This window comes from Clinocottus analis, unplaced genomic scaffold (assembly GCF_023055335.1).
Source record: "Clinocottus analis isolate CAN_PGR_092001 unplaced genomic scaffold, fCliAna1.0.p SCAF_21, whole genome shotgun sequence".
NCBI classification, from domain to species: Eukaryota; Metazoa; Chordata; class Actinopteri; order Perciformes; family Cottidae; genus Clinocottus; species Clinocottus analis.
The window spans coordinates 13,819,076-13,839,144 of NW_027175943.1; the positions used below are offsets into that span (position 1 = coordinate 13,819,076).

A 20,069-nucleotide genomic window follows, 5' to 3' on the forward strand; every position below is an offset into this window, starting at 1 on the left:
TGGGGGAACTGGGGGCGGGGTGGGGGGTGGTGGGGGTAGGAAGGGGGGAGCGTGAGGGCATGTGCAGGGTGTGGAGGCGCCTGGATCTGCGCCTTCCACTCTTTCCTTCTCTCTAGCAAGACAAACAAAAGGGCTCCCTGCTGCACCAGTTGATCACTTGAGCAGAGGAGAGAGGGGGGGCGATACAAAAGGAAGATGGGTATCCTCTGGCACTCAAAAGATTAAGCACCTTATATTGAACTAATGCACTTTATTGAGATGGGATTTGAATATTATTTTTTTGTTCATGTGTGTGTGTGTGTGTGTGTGTGAGCGTGTTGGGAATCAGTGCGCACAGCCAGTCCGTGTGCACACACACACGGTGTGCGTGCGTCACAACTGGAAGGCGGCGGCGGCGCTGGCGGCGGCGGCGGCGGGCGAATGGTCGGGCTGTGAGGTTTTCAAAGTCAGGGGGACCTTTTTAGTTGAAACCGTATCAGAGAGCAAATCCTTTTCTCGAAAGACAAACACTGTTGATATTTCTCTTGTTTAGCTTTTCTTTTTTTTCTTTTTTTACATTTATATAAAAAGTAAAGCTATTGAAAAAATGGATTATAAAAAAACTTGAAGATTTGCACTTGCCTAAAAAAAGAAAAACAAAAACAACAAAAAAAATCAAACAAATGGGGTTAGTTCTAGAAGTGAATATTTTTGTGAATGTGTTGGTGCGACTGTGAGAACGCCTGATGGTTTGTGTCAGTAATATACCAGTCTGCACAAGTGTTTCATTTCTTTTCATTCTTTTGTTGCTTACCAAGACGTATGAAACATAAGAGGCCATTTTTGTCTTTTGTTTTGTTTTTGTTCAGATGGTAATTTTGTATTCTCATGTTAAGAGAGTGTGTGTGTCTGTGTGTGTTTGTGTGTCCATGTGTGTCCCTTCTCCAAACAGGGACTTGATCTGTACGAGTGACGAGATGTTTTGAATGAATGAATGAGAGAGAGACAGAGAGAGAGAGAGAGAGAGAGGAGGCAATTGCACAACACATCCTTTCTCTCACCAGCTCTTCATCCCCAGATTGACAAAATTAGAAATGCATACATTTGTAAATGTTAGCTTTGCGCTCATCACACGATGACCACCACTGGTTTATTTCCCTTAGCCTCCCCCTGCAGGGGGAGCTGCCTCTGGGCCTGTGAGGCCAAGCAGGCAGGGCGAATCATGAGGGACATTACTGTGTGTGCATCACAATGAGACTGTGTGTGTGTGTGGGTGTGTGTGTGTGGGTGCGCATGTTCATTTTCAGTTCATAGAAATGAGTTTAAGACTACAGGTACTCATTTTTTTCTGAATACATGTGCTGTTTTTGTATGCGTATGAATGCACATTTGTGCCTAAGAACTTGGATCGGGTGCGTGGCCATTGAGACATTAACTCTTCTTCGAGAGCGAGTGTGACGTGCGTCAGTGCTCAGCACAGTGTATGTACAAGCGAGCGTGAGTTTCTATATCGTCAATATTTCTAGTTCAGTCTAGGGGTGATCCATCGGAAGGTTAGTCCAGTCTGTCGTCCTGGGGGTGTGATCACGTTGCCTTTTGTCAGCTCTCGAACTTGTGAATGAAAGGTGTCGAGTTGCTGACTGAAAAAAATACAAAACAGCATCTTAATGTGCACGTGCACAGAGCGGTGCATGAAATGTTAGCATATTGTGTTACTCATTCGTTGTTGCAATTTGATAATGACGAGTTTTCTTTTTTTAATGAAAAATATATATGAATATATACATTATATACAAAGTTTAAAAAGTATTTGGACTAAGATAATGAGCACTTGGGGCTGCTATTTTTTTGTTGTGTGTTTAAAATTTTCTTTTCCTTAATTTTTTTTTTTTCATTTTTGTTTCATTATCGCCATGTGAAGTGTGTGTATTACTTCTTAAGAAAATATTGAATGTATTCCAAAAAAAAATGACAAGAAACCCGTGCTGATACCAGATTTATTTTTTTTTTCCTCTGAAGATTTCAAAAATGGAAACAAAATACAAAAAAGCTTCAAAGAATTTAGCGAGAACTTTAAAAAAAAAACACAAAAAACACAAAAAAAAAGACAGTTGAGAGGAAGAAGAAGAAGAAGAAGAAACCTCTGGATGGAAACAGTTGAACACACTGCCTCTACAATCCTGGTCGTACAAATGGTGACTAAGAATTAAAAGAAAGGACTCTTTCTATTCCAGACTGGAGCTTTTGGTTGTTTACAAACCACATGGATATCTGTGGGTGCAGTTTTTATTTTCATTTTCTTTCCCACGGAAGACGGGTGGGGTTTGCAAAGTGCGCTTCTGCCATATGGACATTGAGTGGTGTTTTTATTTCTTTTTTTTTGTTGTTTTTTTTGAGGAAGAGTGGCAGGTATCACAAGAACATGGACAAGATCCTCCGACTGGACCTTCTGTGTGTGTGTGTGTGTGTGTGTGTGTGGTTGTGGATCCTGAGACTTGATGATCAACCATGGAGCGGAGGCGGGAAAAATCAAGGATGGGCTCTGTTTTTTTTTGTGTTTTTTTTTTTTTTTGTGGTGGAGAACGGAGCGCAGGGCCGCTTTAACCCCTCGAGGGAACTGACTGAGAGGGTTTCACGCGAGTCCACCTGGTTAGTGCGCTCGTCTTTGGCCTCGACCCTCCTGAGCGCTCGCACCCCGCCCACTCACCGACTCACCTATGCACTTTTGTTCATTCAAGCTGTGAGGTACCATTTTTGGGGGGGATGGGAGCACAAATTTACAACGGGAGGATCGCTACGACTTTTGACAAAGTCACCGATAACTGAAATAAGAGACTCGGGGGAGCGCGTCTCCTCCCAACCTCCCGTCTGTACATAACCATATTTTTGTATTATCTTTCAGAGCAGAAAGAAAATGTGCAAATGGATGAAGGAAAATATTCATGAGACGTTGATTATATGGAGCGAATGTTCTTCAAGAAAACCAATCTTTTTTTGAATATAGTTTGAGATAGACTCGCTGTGAGTCTCCCTTAGTTTGCCAGTAACCCTGAAATAATCAGGGACGGAAGGGAGATCTAAAAATAAATAAAAAACAAAGAAAAATAAGAGAGGACTGAGGCGTCGGGCATGCAACAGCGGCTCCAAGACTGACTGATAGTTACTTATCAAAATGGATGCTGCGGTCGCGACAAAGAGCCCCGCCAAGAGAGTTTTGATCAAGATGCACCGTGAGGAGGCCGGCGGGCTGGAGCGCTCCGGGCGAGGAGGCGTCCACCTCCTCCCAACCCGACGACCGCCTCGACTGACTGCAGGAGGAGCGAGCTTCGGCAATGGTAAGCTGTCGTTCTTTTGGCTCTTCTTGGTCCTGGTGGCGCTGTGTCGGGACGGTGTAGTGAGTCTTGTGTTTGTCTCCCCCCCTCCCCTGCAGGAGTCTGGCTGTGCTTTTATTTGCTGCCCTCCGCGAGGAGGATCTAATCTACAGCCGACCCATGAACCTGTTGACCCTTAACCTATCATTTGAACTTAAACCCGAAGAGAACTTTCCTGTCTTCACCCTCGGACCGGGGCGGGCCATCGGCATTATCAGTTGGACAGCAACCAGACGACGTCGACGGTTTTACCAACCGGTGGATCCCCCGTCTGTGTTGGATTTGGGATTTCATTGGCGGGCAGGAGGTCAAAGAGGATCATCCGCCTCTCCCTCCCTCGGCCTGAAACTCTCCGGTGGCTGTGTGGACGACTTCTCTCCGGCGGGACAGAAGACTCTCCCAGACGTCCGAGACTTGAGAGGAGAGAGAGAGGAGAGGGGGGTTTTGTGACTGGATTACACCGAAGTCACCAGGAATCTCCGGCGGGCGCGAGACCGGAGGAACTGAAAGAATTGTACAAACAGACTTTAAAACGTGACAAAAACACAAACTCGTAGCGACATGCCACATAGATTCCAGAGCTCAAAAGGAGTTGCAGACACACTACATACAAACACATAGAAACACACACTGCAAAAGCAACGTACACTTAGTCACAGTGGCTCTCTGGAACCACATACATAACAGGGCTACACCAACATCACACACACACACACACACACATCATTGCTCGTCAATATAATAGCTTTGTAAATAATGTAAATGTTTGTGTTTTGATTTCTCCTCCCTCAGTGGTTTTGCTTTATTTCTCTGTTAAACATGCCTTAAATTGTATAGTTCAGTCCTGAACGGCGAACTGAAAGTGTCCTCCAAACGAGGGATTTAAGTTGGAAGCCACCTCCTTAACTGTCCTCTGAAGCGAAAGAAAGATGGGAGCTTTCTACGCGTCTGTTTACTGCTGGCGAGCAGGACCGCTGCGCCGCGCGTCCGGCGTGCTACGTGTAACACGGCGCGCGGCGAGCGCTGTTCGATTGAGCTGATTTTTGCCAGTGAGCTTTTTTTTTTTTTTGCCCTTTTGGTTTCTTTAAAAAAAAAAAAAAATGAGAGTGGTTTTGTTCAGATTTCCTGTTTAGATTGTTGCTGGAGCTGCAGGCTTAACAAAGGGCTGGAGTCTGCGCTGTCCGGGGCTGAGCTGACGGGACTCAACGCTGGTGGATGTGCCGCTCAAGGCCAAACTAAACCAGAGATTAAGTTGGGCTTTTTGGTTGTTGTGTTTTTACACTCCGGGAGGGAGGGGGGGGGGTCTGAAATGTCATGGAAGCAACTAGGTACTTTATTCTTTAATTTTCTTACAGTTTTGAGTTGTCCGATCAGGCTTGTAGGACGCACGATTGGTAATACTTGTGGGTTTTTGGACGCTTTAACCCTTTGAGGTGGGGTCACGCTTGCTGCAGCCGAGCCGGTGAGCCGGGTTAGCGCCGCTGCATGCCGACCGTTTGTTGTAGCGCTGAAGAGACGAGGAGCCGAGCGGTCAGTCGGTGTCATCTCAAAGGGAAGTCTGCGTCCTGAACATTTGGGAAAGTGTCTCGTTTCCACGTACATGTAATTGGATTTAAGAGACGAATGCTTTTAGTCGACCAGTTTATTTTTGTATCGTCGATATCTGAACAATATGCAGTTTTTAATCCAAATGAGGGCTGATATTCAATGAATATCTTCAGCTTGGACTTGTTGTACACGAGTGCGTTAGTTTGGGGTCTTGGTGGACGATGTGGGCTGAAGTAGCAACAGCTCCAGTATGACATAACTGTCAAATTGTGCTTAAAGAAAGAAGTTGCTACGTTTAATGTGATCAGTTGCCAAAACCATAAATATACTATAAAGTCTCTTATTGGTGAATATCTTTAAAGAACACCTATGTTTGACATTTTTAATAGTTGTCAGTCGGTCAGTCTTAGAGAAGTAAAACGAGGTTGTTTGCAGTTAATTTAACCGCACTACATATACTTTTATGATCAGGTAAACGCCAATATTATGTTGTCCAAGAAGCCCTGGATGTTTGGTTGCGGTCTTAGAAAAGAGTCTCCTCAGCGGCACGAGGTCATCTGGTTTATTTTAGCTCTGGTGAAAGTAGCTCCAACAATATTGCCCGAAATGACATAATGAAATTTGTATCCCTGTCAGCTCAGCTCCTTTGCCTAATACGTCTTTGAATGTTGTTAAAATAACAGCATACTTGTAATGAAACTGTTTAGGAAAAGAACAACTGATGACTAAAGATGTGTAAATAGTTTGGCTTTTTTTGTTTTGTTTGAAGAACAAAATAAATACTAAATAAATAGCATTTAGCAGTGACTGACTTAGTATTTCTTTGTGATTTTTTTTGACTGTGTGTAAAAAGAGTGAATCTACAATACATAACATGAGCGCTTATGAGCACAGACCGTGTGAAACATGCGAGAGCGCGTCAGCGTCATCGGCGCAACTCTCGCGAGACTATGAAACACATGGCCGCCCACAGTGCTCCCAACTTCTCGCAATGAACTGATGACCAACAACACTGTCGTCCCGAAGAAGAAGGACGCCGAAAATATTTCTGAGACTCCCTCGTGGCCTGCGTCTCACGGTGAATCTTTTTTTCCCGCCGTCGAGGAGAAACGAGTGTGCGTAGCCACAAGGCCACAACACAGGTACGGTAGCTTCGGACTGCTAGCACAGGCTAATGCTAACGAGAGGCGGCTGCGGTGTTTCTGTTATTTTGCTCCGACTGTTCACAACATCTCCGCTCATCTGCCAACTTCATTTAAGTTACGTGACGGGAGCAGGTTGTGTGCGAGTGTAAACTTAGCTAAACATTATCATTAATGCTCGTCTCGGAGCAGTCGGCACGTCACGACTAGCCACAGGTGTCAATAGAGCGCGCGCACGAGCAGTTGGGAGTTCGTTATTTGCTCCTCCGGACCGGAAACGTCACGTCCACTTCTCGTAAGGTCTTCGGACTTTTGCAAACTGCTCTCATGATTTCGCATCCATCCCTTTGTTGTTGTCCTCACCGGCCCTGTCTCTCCCCCTTGTGTCCTCCATCCTCCAGGCCAGTCGGTGCGTGATGTCCTCGACCCCCAGCAGACTCAAACCCCCACACTGCAGGAAGAAGCACTACCCCAGCAGCACCTACCTCACCCACGTCTGACAGACCATCACGAGGCCTTTTTTTTAGAGACGCCAGGCAGAGGACTTGACGGGAGACATCGAGGAAACCCGAGAGAGAGATGTCCGACTCGGCTGGAAGTGGTGAAGGAGGCGGTGGTGGTGGTGTGGTGGCGGGCGCCGGGCCGGACGCAGAAGCAGACAGCGAGCCCCCTCATCAGGCGCCGGCTCCCTCCCTCCGCCCGGAGGTGGAGGTGACCTCGGAGGACGAGGTGCCTTTGTGTGCCAAGCGGCCCAGGATGAGCGAGGAGGAGCAGGAGGAGCAGGAGGCGCAGCCTGCCGGCGTGCACGGAGAAACACCGGCAGAGACGGGCTCGCTGCAGGAAGATCCAGCACAAAGTAACGTATACGCAGCTGATCGCATCAGATAAAGTGAAGAAAATGGATCCAAAAGGCTTTCATATCAAGTTTACAGATTGAGTTAACCATCACACATGTCCTCTCTCTTTGCTAGGAACAGGAGAACCACCACAGTGTGAGGACGCGGAGGAAGAGGAGCCCATAGGTGTGGGAGGTGAGGAAGAACGCCATCAGGAGGGAGATGGAGGGCCCGATGCGCCCTTAGAGGGAGGAGAGACGACGGCAGAGGAGGAGGAGCACAGCGGCAACGGATCTGCAGACGACCCCAGTGATGGACAGCGGTAAGGGGGAAGAGTCAGGTTTATTTATATCCTCTTTCCACTGAAGTACGGGTAAAGATACAGCAACAAGCGAGCTATTTAAAGGAGGAAGTTGTGGTGGAGTTAGAGGTGTTGAACATGTTTCTGAAATAGAGGGAGACGGTATTATTATACTGATATATATTTATTTAAAGTTGAAAAAATGTAACTGATTAATCACATGAGTTTTCTGCGATTAATCTCATTATTCGCCAAATTCAATAAGGAAATACAAACTAGTGTATTGCACGCTTTTATTTTGAAGTAATGTTATCAGAACAACATAACAGCACTCTGGAGCAACAGCAAGCTAACATACATACATATCTAGTTTATAAATCAGTTTTTCTGAACAGGAACCAGAAGAATCATTAGTATTTTATCATGAAACAACATAAACAGTGTGTTCAGTAGTAAGGGTCCCTGTGAGGGACAAACCACTAGTTTTGTCCATGTTCAACTGTGTTATTACCGTGTTAACTTGCCCAGCCCATTTATCTATCTATCTATTTATCTATATAATGTAAACTCATGACACAATATTGGGTATTAGATATGCTATTTTAGTAAACGTCTGACATTAAGTGTCAACAAAGCAGTTTACTTGGCAGACTTTCCACCAAAGACAAAGTCAATTGGGCCTCTCATGCAAGTAACGCACGTATGAAGAAGACTGTTAATCTAGAAGCAACTCGACCCTGTTGTCAGCTTCTTCAGCCCAACAGGAAGTGGCGGGTAGGTGAGCGAGGGACTCGAGGTTATAATAATCAGAATATTATGGTGATGCAGTCAGACGCTGCTCTGCTTCCTGCAGTAAGTACAGCATTAACTGTACCAGCATTAACCAATGATTATATAAATAATATATCATATCTACCACCATCAACCATCGCAACATTTGGAGAGGATGAGGTGGAAAATGGCGGAAAGAACCTTTGATGTGTGCGAGCTGTAATTAACAACCCCATCCACTGTGTGGTGACACCGACTGCTTGGTTTTCTTTGTGCAACTGGACGCCGTGTTTGGTGCCGGGCTCGTAAATGATATTTAACAGAACTCACACAGGTCTTGGCGGAGCGGCGCATCACGGCTGCGGTTCCGTTCATTCCGGTAACTCGATGCCGTTGGCGCTCGGGAGATGGAAAATGTAATCTTTTAGTTTGTTGTGTGACGCTCCCGTCTGTTAGACGCATTATCTGAAGACTTGCCCTGCTCTCCCTCTTGCTTCCAGCCTTGGCCTAGATTTTACCCAGAACCCCCAGATGCTGACTGGCTCCTGGACCGAGTACTCCAACCTCACGGAGAATTACCTCAAAGGCTGCAAATGGTAACGTCTTCTAAAACCGACACGACGCCCATGTGGACCAGGCTTTCATGGTGCACGTTAAAAAACGTGATCGTTAGATTGGTACGTTCTGTGAAGAGATCGATCTGCTGCTTCTCAACAAGTCAGCCACAAGATTCAAGATGTTTTTACTGTCATAAGCATAGATGACACAGTTATTCTAGACAATGAAAAGCTTCTTCTGCTCGGTCCTCCTAACACAGAATTATAATAAACTTAAGGTAAAAAAATAATGATAAAAAAATAACAGTATTGCACAAAAAAAATGATAATAATTAGGCTTAGTGTTAATTGCTATGATAAAATATGACACGTCCAGACGGTTAGTTCTGCTTAATTTACACACGTGATTGTTTTACATTGCCGCACAGCTGGTAACACACACACACACACACACACACACACACAGAAACACACACGTCTGTGATGTTTAGTTTGAGTGAAAAAGACTAACTAAACAAGACTAAAACTTCATGCAATTAAAGCGCATATTTAAATGAAAATATAAACGTGTATTTAGTGTTTTTTTGGGATAAAAAACACACAAGTGTGTTGTCTATGCAAATAACCACTTTAGATGTCATTTACAAATATTCACGGTTCACACTGACTTCAGAAAGGTTGAAATAATAATTTTGGGGCCGTGGTGAAAAGTTGTAGTTCTTAGATCTGCAAGTCAGACTTTAAATATCACAGAAGTCAGGATTGTCCAAGAAGATGACGCACGGTGCTTCTCTGAAGCGCCCAGCAGCAGCAGACGTGGGTCCTGGATGACTTTCACTTCCAGTAACGTGGAACACGCTGTGTGCATGTTGCTCGTAGTTGTGCATGTACAACTGTGTGCATGTAGTTCACCGCTGTGTTCCTTCACCTGTCCTCCACCAGGGCTCCTGACGGCTCCTGCATCCTGACCAACAGCGCTGACAACGTGCTGCGTCTGTACAACCTGCCTGCAGAGATCTACAGCTACAGCTGGGACTTGCTCCATGAGATGGTGAGCGGCTTCGCTTACTGAAGGAGAGGACGCACGATACCGATGGAGTTTTACTGACCACGATGCATCAGTGACCATTCACGTACCGATCGTGGGACTGAAGTCTAGTTAAAGGAAATAGGGAATTTATGCACGAAGGGCAAGCAACGTTTCCTTAATTATCTCCAGAAGCACATCTTTGTTTAACTTCATTTAAAGTGCTACGATACCACAACCCTCATGAGAAGATGCATCCAGTGTAAAGCATGATTCAAGTTAAGTTTACAGTTTTAAGTTCTTACCTCCATGTATGTTGCGTTCCAAGAAAAAACACGGCAATAGAAAATCATTAGACGAGGAAAGACATTTTGTCCTTTTTTAGGTTTTGGGAAAGAATAAAAGTGTGGAGCCAGTCTCTTAATCTTCTTGCAGGCTGCTAGATTGGGATCACTGGACAGAAATAATTGAAACATAATCCATTCCCCCCCCATTACAGAGATCTCTCACCGCTTGTTAACAGAGAAACTGAGCTTTTATTGCTTCATTTGTCACACGCTGCCACTGGCTTTTTCAGTACTGCGAGGAGGCAAAGCCGAGGCAGCCGCCCGTTCAGTGCCGGCATCTCAGCCGCCACTACGAGTCTTTACCTCCCTGATGAGACTTCTCTCCTTTGTTTCCTCCTGTGGCAGAGTCCGGTGCTGAGGATGGCGGAGGGGGACACCGTCTACGACTACTGCTGGTACCCCAAGATGACCTCTCTGGACGCCGACACCTGCTTGTGAGTTCAGCTCCATCTCAGCCGGCTCGGCTCTTAACAGCTGGATAGATGAGACGCTTAAAGGTCACTTTGAAGGTCAGACGGTGACGGATGGAGAGGCTCCATGTTGTGCATCCAGGCTGCTGTCAGTCAGTGATTGGTGTTTTTTAATCTGGAGTCTCTCTGCTGTGTGTTTTTTTTTATTTCTTCGGCTTGCTCGAGCCCGTCTAATGGACCGAATCTGAATATACGGGACGTTGCTGTACGCCGGTGACTCATCCCTTCATCTCCATGGTCTTTACACTCTGCCGCCAGCGCGCAGACGTCTGAAAAAAGCTTCCTGACGTCTCATTAGGAGTGAAGAGTTGGCCTTCGTCTCGTCTGCCGCGATGCGCTCGGCTGTTAGAGGCCCGCGGTGCTTTTCGGCGCGCTAACGGCTCTCCCGGGTCCAGACGACACCTGAAGGGCCTTGTGCTCCTCTGACTCGGGGCTTTCTTCATCTCGGTCTCCAGCAGGCTTTTGAAAAGCGGTAATTGTGACACGGCGGTGCGTCTGTGCAACAGAGCGAACGTCGGTAACTGTCACCGCCGTGAGGATTGAGTGTCGTTGGAGCGGAGCGAGGTGCGGCGGCGCCGACGAGCTGAGGTCAAGTCGCTAACCCCCAGCTCCAGTTTACTGCCCCTCCAGCAGGCCGCCTTCACTGTGTGACAGGAGGCGGGGGTCAGCGGGGGTCAGCAGCTGAATGCACGAAGACGAGAGTGGATTAAACGGCAAAATCGACAACAAGCGACAGCGAACCACTCGAGAGGCCTGTGTGCATCTGCCAAAGCCTGTCGAGCACGAGCACGAGGATGAGGACGCCAGCTGGAGCTCACAGGAGATCTCCTCCAGATCACTGCCACATATCACAGAGGAGCTCCTGCAGGGCGCCGCCAGGTGGGCGGACGAGCTCCCAGACCATCGTTAAGGGCCGAGGAACGCGTCCTCGGCAAACCTGTTCTTCGAGGGCCTTTTCTCCCCCTCCTTCCTCTTTTCCCATCTCCCATTTTGTTGCTCCCCCTGCGCTCTTGAACTTCTGTCTGCCAAAAGCCGAGTGTTGTGGATGCCCTCTCCTGCAGAGAGGGAATAAGGGGCCCCTGTTGCGGCTCGGCTAGGTTGCGCCTGAGTTCCAGGCATCGCTCCAAGCTAGCAGCAGTCTAGCATTATAATTGGGCATTTCCCCGCTCTGGAATAAAGCCGCGGCGCTGAGGGGCCGTGACGGAGCGCCGCGGCGGCGGTACGGGCTAATTTCCTTTTGTCTAATTGAGCCGCGGCGACGTCTCTGCATTCGTTCAGCGCCCGGCAATTAGAGTTTAAAAGGCACGGCTCGGTCTCTGGCCCTGAGTTGAATGGATGGGAACGGTCTGTGGTCTCGTCCCCGTAAACGAGGCGCTGCGTCTCTGCTTTGATGCGCCGATGCATTCAGGTGGAGGCGGCGCAGTCGAGCGGTGGAAAAATAATCAAACGAGATGTTTTGCGGCCATAAATAATGTACATTTCAAAAGAACCTCTGCAGCTTGAATCTGGTTTGCATCCTCTGAGACGTACAACTCCATTTGGTACCAGTTGCTTTGTTGTACTGCCACAGTCAGACGGGCCGCTGTGCTCCTTCCCTGCTCCGCGAGTCCTTTCCCAGAATGCCTTGCGATAACTCCCGCCCCCCTCCCTCCTTTTCGCCGTGCTTTTTCCCGCAGCCTCGCCAGCAGCAGCCGGGACAACCCCGTCCACGTGTGGGACGCGTTTCACGGGGAGGTGCGAGCCAGCTTCCGACCCTACAACCACCTGGACGAGCTGACGGCCGCCCACTCCGTCTGCTTCTCGCCCGACGGGGCGCAGCTCTACTGCGGCTTCGACAAGATGGTCCGGGTCTTCGACACCGAGCGTCCGGGAAGAGACTGCGAGGAGCGGCCCACCGTCGGTCAGTCTCACCATCACACTGTCGGTTTTTGCACAATCTAGCCATCAGCAAAAGACGTATTACAGGGTTTAATCTTCCATGCCACTTAGAACAATTCGAAGTTGCAGCATTATGCATTAATTTAAAGACGGGAGGTTGTTATGAAAACTCTCTAACGTGTTCAAGGGCGCTCACTTTGAGAGAAATCAAATCAAAAGATAAGCTAAGATCTCAGACAATCAAACCCACAAGGCAAACAAATGAGTGCGCGGGGACGGGGATGATGTTGAAGTCGGTTGTTTCCTCGTATTCAAAAAGTTCCCGTTTGACAGCCGGCTGTCACATCTAACGGGCTGCAGTCTCCTTGAGCGAATCAACAAGGACAGCTTTTATTGTGTGCTTCTGACAAAAGAGGAGGGAAAAAAGAGAAGTAAATGTTGACTGTGAGGACTTCCTAATCTCTGTCACACACTGGAAGCCGGTTTCCGCCGGCTGGCAGCGTGTCGCGACGCACAGCAGTGAACTGAGCCTCGTAGTCAACGTGCGGAGGCATTTTAAACCCACCAAGTCGTCCTGGAAAACGTCGACAAATAGGTTTTCCTTTCCTTCTCGAAAGTTTGAGACTGCGTGTCCTTCACGGTTCCTTTTGCTTGTTAATTGCATAAAGTGGCAAAATATGCAGGATAATCTGTGACCTTCCAGACGGCAACAAACAAACTGATGACAAATGTTATTTATGTTTCGCGTAAAGCTCGACCCTCGACGTTGCTGCCCACATGTTGCTCTGGTCGGTTATTGCTGTCTGTAGAGTCTTTGCAGCTCGGCCTCATAATAAATAACTTCACGAAATGTATGTTAAATCTCAAGAACGCGTTATGTAACCTGCGAGCGTTGTGCCACGCGCTCGTCTCTGCTGCTTTCTGCAGAAACAAACATGCCGATTTATTTATTTTTATTTTAAAGACGTGGACTGTAAGTCAAAGTGATTGGGAGCCGCGTCGTCTTTTTATAAAAGCCCTGCTGAATGTCACTGTGTGCCCTCGCTGCAGTGAAGAAGCAGGGCCAGAGCGGCATCATCTCCTGCTTCGGCTTCAGCCCCTGCCGCTCTGTTTACGCCTGCGGCTCTTACTCCCGCTGCGCCGGCCTCTACGCCTGCCAGGACGGCGCCCTGCTGGCTCTGCTGCCGACACGCCACCACGGAGGCCTCACCCATCTGCTGTTCTCGCCCGACGGCAACCACCTGTACACCGGCGGGCGCAAGGTGAACACACACACACACACACACACATGCGGACGGGAGAACCTGCGGGGATCAGTGCTCCGTTTTTTAGCTTCGTCCTCTTTGATTTGATGTCGCACAAATTGTCCTGAATGTTCTGTTGGCACCTCGTTAAGCATCTGTGTGTGTGTGTGTGTGTGTGTGTGTGTGTGTGTAGGACCCAGAGATCCTGTGCTGGGACCTGAGGGAGCCGGACAAGGTTCTGTTTTCGCTCAAGAGAAACGTGGCCACGAACCAGCGCATCTACTTCGACCTGGACCCGTGAGTTCTCGTCTGAGTCGTGTGAATGTGAGCGCTCGGCCGCTGCACCTGCGCGTGGCTTCACCTCCGTCGTGTCTTTGCCGTGTGAAGGTCGGGCAGGTACCTGCTGAGTGGCGACACGGAGGGAGTGGTGTCAGTGTGGGACACCCAGACGGCGCCCCCTGATGGTAACGAGGAGCTCCTGCAGCCGGAGCTCAGGTTCCAGGCCCACTGGGACTGCACCAACGGCATCAGGTGTGGAAATGTGACTTATTCCATTAGCCCATGGAGTATAAGTAGGACGCCACCATCAGATTGACGTTGACTGTACTTGCCGTGCAATGAAAGGATTACATAATCTCATTGGCTCTAGTTGTTCAAGGGGAATTGTAATTGTAGAAAATAAAATCTGCATAAAATCAGATAGTTTATCCAGGTCACTGGATATGAAACACACACAGAAAGACTTATAGCTGCCATTTAACTGTTATTAAAAATAATCCTGTGAGGTCGCTTCACCAACAGCCGACGCCTTTAACAATGTCAGGATGATATTTGGCACATTTTCGCAGTAATATCTGGAATTATTATTATTATTAGTGGTATGAAATCTACTTTCCACTTCGGCTTTCAGCATCTAACGGACACAACGCTGACACACACACACACACAACGCTGACACACACACACACACACACACACACGCTGACCCACACACACACGCTCGCACGCCTGCATGTTCTCAACAGAACGCATCTCTTCAGCTTTGCTCATTTTTCGTGGTCGTTAATTTAACGTCTGAATCCTCGTTGGCAATAATCCTAATTGGACTGCGATGCAAACGGACAGCTGTGAATCTGCAATCATGTTCAGTGACCGTGTCGCTGTTGTTGTTTCTCTCCCCCAATTATCACTCGCACGAAGGAAATGCAAAAGCAATAGTGGAAAAACATTTCAGATAAAGAGAAGAAACGACGTCCAGTGTTTAATTAGTGACTTCAGCCAGCAGAACATAGAAATGATGCATCTGTGACTGTTTTAATAATGTGTATACAATGTGGACATCAATAATTCAGTTGTTTTATGCCTGAAAAGCTTCTCTTTACTTCCTCGTGTTTAACATTTAACTCGTTAAACTGTGGAACCAGTTTTGTCTCCAGACCTCTTTTCCCTGTTTGAGTCGTCGTATGAACACCAAATTAATTCCATTACTTGTGTTTCTTGTTTGTATTTGTTCAGCAAAGTCTTAGTAAAAAAATGTATATCTGCAAAAAAAATGATGATAACTATGAACATCCAGCATGATATGAGCCAGATTCCCCCAAAAAAGCCTCCTGGAGCGTCAATAAGACACCTTTATGGAAAGATTAGGACCTAAAGAATCAGAACCTGCAACAAAAATCACAATAAAACAAAGTCTTGGTCTGTTAGGAAGGAGTTTCAGTCAAAAAACTGTGTTCTTCGGTTAAAAAATGGACATAATTTTGTATTTTATGCCAAAAGATTGTCTGAATGGGGCATGCTGGGACTTAAAATGGGAGCGGGAGGATTTTCACACGGTTTCAAAAGGGTTAAAAGTACTTTGAATGCGTAACAAGTGCGGCACCAGAAGTATCTTTCCTTGAATCCCATCCTCCTCTTCCTCCCTCTTCCTCCCCCGCAGCGTTCATCCCTTCATGCCGCTGCTGGCGACGTCCAGCGGGCAGCGGCAGTTCCCGTCTCCGGGCGAGAGCGAGGGCGACTCGGCCTCCGAGGGCGAGGGAGCGGCCGGCGCGGCGGCGCCTCCGGAGACCCGGCAGGACAACGCCCTGACGCTGTGGTGGGCCGGGCCGCTCGGCCCCGCCCCCGATGGCGGCCCCGAGCGGCCCGACGGCACCCCGGCACAGACGGAGTGACGCCAAGATGTCTACTCTGGGAACGCTTCCTACGCAGGACGCACTTTCATTGTGTTTTTAGTCGTCGGCAAGGTGACGTCCTGCGGCGGGAACGCCTCTCAGGGGCGATTTTAAACTTCTGGTTGAATACTTACAGATAACTTGCGTCCATCTGCAAGTTTACAACGTTTCCTGAGACACTCGCGGAGATCAGTTTCATGCTTCTGTGTGCAAAGTCTTCATTGATGTAACAACGGTTCAGTAAATGAGAGCTGGAGCTGTACGCAGGGACTAATCAATGCCCAACGTGTGGAGGTGAGACCAGGGGAAAACAAAACCAGGATCAGGACCCGATGGCTCTCAGTTCAGTTATTTAACTTGCGGAAGAATGTTTGTTTGAATACGATGATCGAACATTTTCTGTTTGCACTGAATGTGCTTCCTGAATCTGGAGGGAGGGCGTGAAGCAGCCCGTCTACTGATGGAGCCTCCCATCCTGTGTCTGTTTACGTGTGTGTGTGTGTGTGTGTGTGTGTGATCCCTACCTGCTCTAGTTACAGGAAGTGCCATTTGTTCTTGAGCTTTGCGTTTTGTAAACTTGAGGGGATTTTCCATTTTTACCGTGTTTTTTTTAAACTGTTGGGCGCACAAAGTGTCCCGTCGCCCCGTGCATGTCCACAAATGTATATTTTTGTACAGCCGTGATGATCATTCATACTTATTTTCTGAATGTAAACTCTGTAAGCAGCTAGCTCGATTAGCATAACGACCTGTGAAAGTCTGTAAGCAGCGGCGGCTGCACCTGGAAACCAGTCTATTCTTTTGTTGCTTCTTTCCTCCAGATGGAGCTACATTTGTACGTGTGTGAGTTGTGTTAGTATAAGTGCATTAATAATCTAATGTTGCCATGAGTGGGGTGTGCTTTGCTTTAGGTTTTGCAGGTAGCTAACAGGAAGTACAATCCACTCTGCAGGCTGCTGATGCAGGTTTCTCTCCCTGAATGCAGCCTCCATAAGCAGCACTACACCGGTCTGCATCTCCAGCAGCCGTGTAGGCCTCCATCATGTGACCTGCGTCTGCGACAGGTGGCTTTTTGGTGTTTTTTTTTCATTCAAGCTGCAGTGAATTAAAAGCGTATCTCTTCACACGGTCTCCTTGGTTTTTGTCCCTTTCTGTTTGGAGCGGTTCAGAGTTGGATGCCCTGTAATGCATCCCCCCCGATGAATGCACCGCGATGCTCTCCTCCAGTCAAGAGGCAGCTCTTAAAAAGCTAAAGGGACTATTTGGCTTTCGCGCATGAGATGGAAACTATTCATAGCTTTCACCTTTCCCCACACATCCTGTATGAATGCGGCACACTCGTGTGTTTGATTGTCTGGAGCCGCGGGGGCTGCAGCCGAGCCGGAGCGCCGCCGTGTTGTGCAAGTTGCTTAGCGACCGTCTCCGCCTTGGGAGAGGAAAGTAGATGGAGAGACGACGAGGGTGAACACTGGGGCCAGAGAGAGAGAAAATAAAAGCCAAGCCCGTGAGAGGAATAATCCAGCGGTTAAACGAGTGCTACCGGTCCGTCTGATGGTCTGGACTCTTAATCTCAACCCGACCGAGTGTTTCAGTAGAAACAGGAAGTGATTAGTTTCACGGCCCACAACTTCACTGTTTTATTCCTCTCTCACCACCTCTCTCTTCTGGCTGTGGTGGAAGCGGCAGCGGGCCACAATGAGTTGTGATTATTAAACCGACCACATGCTACTTCCCCAGCGCGAAACCACAAACGCCGATTAGCTGGTGGAGCTGAAGAGACCGCGAGTGTTTCCACTGAGGCTTATTAGAAAAGCAGAACGAAGCGAGAGAGAGTGTGTTGGACGAAAACGTTACTCCTGGCAATGTTTACAGCTCGCCGTCGCCAGAAAGACCAATCAACGCTCTGGATGAGCTTTACCTCTACAGATAAAGTGGGTCCTCTTCACAGAGTCAGCCATGTTTTCATTGTAGCCCAGAAAGGACCAAACGCTAGCTCTAAAGAGAGAGAGGGGTTCTTCATTTTTACATGACCTTTATATCACAAAGGCCATCTTTTTGTTGACCTTGGAGAGGGAGGGATGAGCGTTCGGCTGTTCAGTTGGTTGCAATCTGCAGCCTCACCACTAGATGCTGTATTAACAAAGTGTGCGTTATCCTGGTTTAAAACATCTGCATGCATCAAAGTTGGTGATGCAGCTGTCAGCTGCCTCAAAGTTATGATCTTTAATCCACTAGTCTAGTGGATTGAATCTCATGTTGGATTAAGCTCCTTAAAGTATACACGCATTGCTTTATCTCATGATTCATTGGATTCCACCTTTCCAACAGTTCAATAATTGCATTGCATATACATTTCATCATGTTTTCAAACCTTCGTCTCAACTGTGTTTGTATAGAAAACGCCATATGTGGTTTTCTTTGGGAAGCGTTCGGCAGAGGCAAAGCCATTATCTTCATCCCAAGGTGGCCGCAGTGTAGTCTTGCCACTTGTGCAGTTAATGAGCCAATCCACATCAAGTGTTGTGTGTCGCTGTGTTCTCAGCCTCCGTCGGCGCCGCATCCTGAGTGAGTCTCCATGGCCGCGCATAAGTGGCTCCCATTAGACGGCCGTGCGCGCTCACCGACTCACCGGTCCCGGCGCTCATCGCCGGAGAGCGTGCGGAATAGTAAGTAATGGGATCTCTCGATATTAAAGAAAGACATTTGAAAACAATTATTCAAATGGCTGTCTGCCTGTTGAATCTCCTAATCCCGCAGTGAAGCACTCAAGCAAACACTCAGCGGCGTGACCCCGGCTGAATTAGCATCGGGGAGGAAAGAGGAACACGGAGATGCTCAAACGTCTAGACGGCTCTGTGGTTTGTCACTCTTTTGTCAAGCTTTTAACAACATGAAGCAGAGGGAACGGAGTCGCTGCAGCTCTCAGAGGTTGTCATACGTGGCATTTCTCCAAATGTCAAAGGGACGGCTCCTTTATCTCCGGGAGACTCTTGAGTGTGTTTGGCAGGCGCTTAGCACTCTGACCCGGCCCTTCAGACGTTACATCCAGTTTCTTCTTTGCCGTCTTAACGGGCCAGCTGCCACTCGACGTCACGCAAACCAAACGTTAATCATGCCGATCGCAACCCGATCACACGCTCTCAGTGGGACAACATGTACCGTCATAAAAAAACATCTTTGTGTCCTGAGTAGAGGATCATGCATCCAGTGGCTACCGGTAATGAAGCCCCTGGCTCTTTATATTTAACTTAATCATTTGTACCAAGCAGCTTTAAGTCAAAGTCCAACAGTACCTGCATTTGATATTGTTGTACCCAGATCAACGATTTGTGTGTGGTTTTGTTTTGCCAATCACCGCAAAGCCATGTTTTTGATTTAATGCCATGAGATTGGCCCACTGCCCCTGCACGACAACACCTTCAGCACATGTGGTGGAGTCCGTTGGGGCGTATTGGATGGAGTTGGCACTTCAGATTAGCGGGATGCCTCCAAATTGTTGGAAAGTATGACTGGACTGCATGCCTAATTAAACAGTATGGTGGTTGTGGTGGCATAGGATGCAAGGAGGCCCAGAGATGTGTAAAAACTATGGAATTACCTTAAAAAGTATGAATATGTTCCTTTATCAAGTGATGCATCAGTGATTATGTGACATTTGGTACAGGTGTTCGAGGTCCCTCCTCTGCATGTGTTGGTAATAATTTTGGTGACCCCTTAATCTCTCATCAAGCGCCTTCAAAAGTGCAATAGTTTTGTTTATGATTGTAAGCCTTAGCTGGAGCAGTTTGAGTTTTGTGTTAGTGTTCTCATTCTTGTGTTAGCGTTGTCTTGTTAGCTCGTTCTTGTGTTAGCGGTGTCTTGTTGTGCCTCTTCTGTTAGCATTGTCTTGTTAGCTTGGTCTTGTATTAAGTGTTGTCTTGTTAGCTTATTCTTGTGTTAGCGTTGTCTTGTTAGCTTATTCTTGTGTTAGCGTTGTCTTCTTAGCTCGTTCTTGTGTTAGTGTTGTCTTCTTAGCTCGTTCTTGTGTTAGCGTTGTCTTGTTAGCTTATTCTTGTGTTAGTGTTGTCTTGTTAGCTTATTCTTGTGTTAGCGTTGTCTTGTTAGCTTGGTCTTGTGTTAGAGTTGTCTTGTTAGCTTATTCTTGTGTTAGTGTTGTCTTGTTAGCTTGGTCTTGTGTTAGTGTTGTCTTGTTAGCTCGGTCTTGTGTTAGTGTTGTCTTCTTAGCTCGTTCTTGTGTTAGCGTTGTCTTGTTAGCTTATTCTTGTGTTAGTGTTGTCTTGTTAGCTCATTCTTGTGTTAGTGTTGTCTTGTTAGCTTGGTCTTGTGTTAGTGTTGTCTTGTTAGCTCATTCTTGTGTTAGTGTTGTCTTGTTAGCTTGGTCTTGTGTTAGTGTTGTCTTGTTAGCTCATTCTTGTGTTAGTGTTGTC

At 47.4% G+C, this 20,069-nt stretch overlaps 1 protein-coding gene across 3 annotated transcripts in view; it reads left to right on the top strand.

Annotated features, from left to right (window-relative positions):
• The first annotated feature begins 5,854 nt into the window (after positions 1 to 5,854).
• The window catches only part of wrap53 (WD repeat containing, antisense to TP53), a 361,447-nt gene continuing 347,232 nt past the window's right edge, over positions 5,855 to 20,069 (top strand). Inside the window, exons 1-11 of one of the 3 annotated variants that reach the window (XR_011078122.1) lie at positions 5,855 to 6,040; positions 6,442 to 6,896; positions 7,012 to 7,198; positions 8,449 to 8,544; positions 9,448 to 9,556; positions 10,225 to 10,313; positions 12,026 to 12,249; positions 13,278 to 13,489; positions 13,665 to 13,768; positions 13,859 to 14,002; positions 15,411 to 16,133. Coding sequence is in view for 2 of the 3 variants with exons in the window: in XM_068588412.1 (XP_068444513.1) it covers positions 6,620 to 6,896; positions 7,012 to 7,198; positions 8,449 to 8,544; positions 9,448 to 9,556; positions 10,225 to 10,313; positions 12,026 to 12,249; positions 13,278 to 13,489; positions 13,665 to 13,768; positions 13,859 to 14,002; positions 15,411 to 15,642 (1,674 nt within the window). In the remaining variant the exon portion in view is untranslated. Of the gene's footprint in view, positions 6,041 to 6,198; positions 6,336 to 6,441; positions 6,897 to 7,011; positions 7,199 to 8,448; positions 8,545 to 9,447; positions 9,557 to 10,224; positions 10,314 to 12,025; positions 12,250 to 13,277; positions 13,490 to 13,664; positions 13,769 to 13,858; positions 14,003 to 15,410; positions 16,761 to 20,069 lie in introns of those variants that run through there. The other 2 variants (XM_068588412.1, XM_068588413.1) reach the window with 2 other exon arrangements.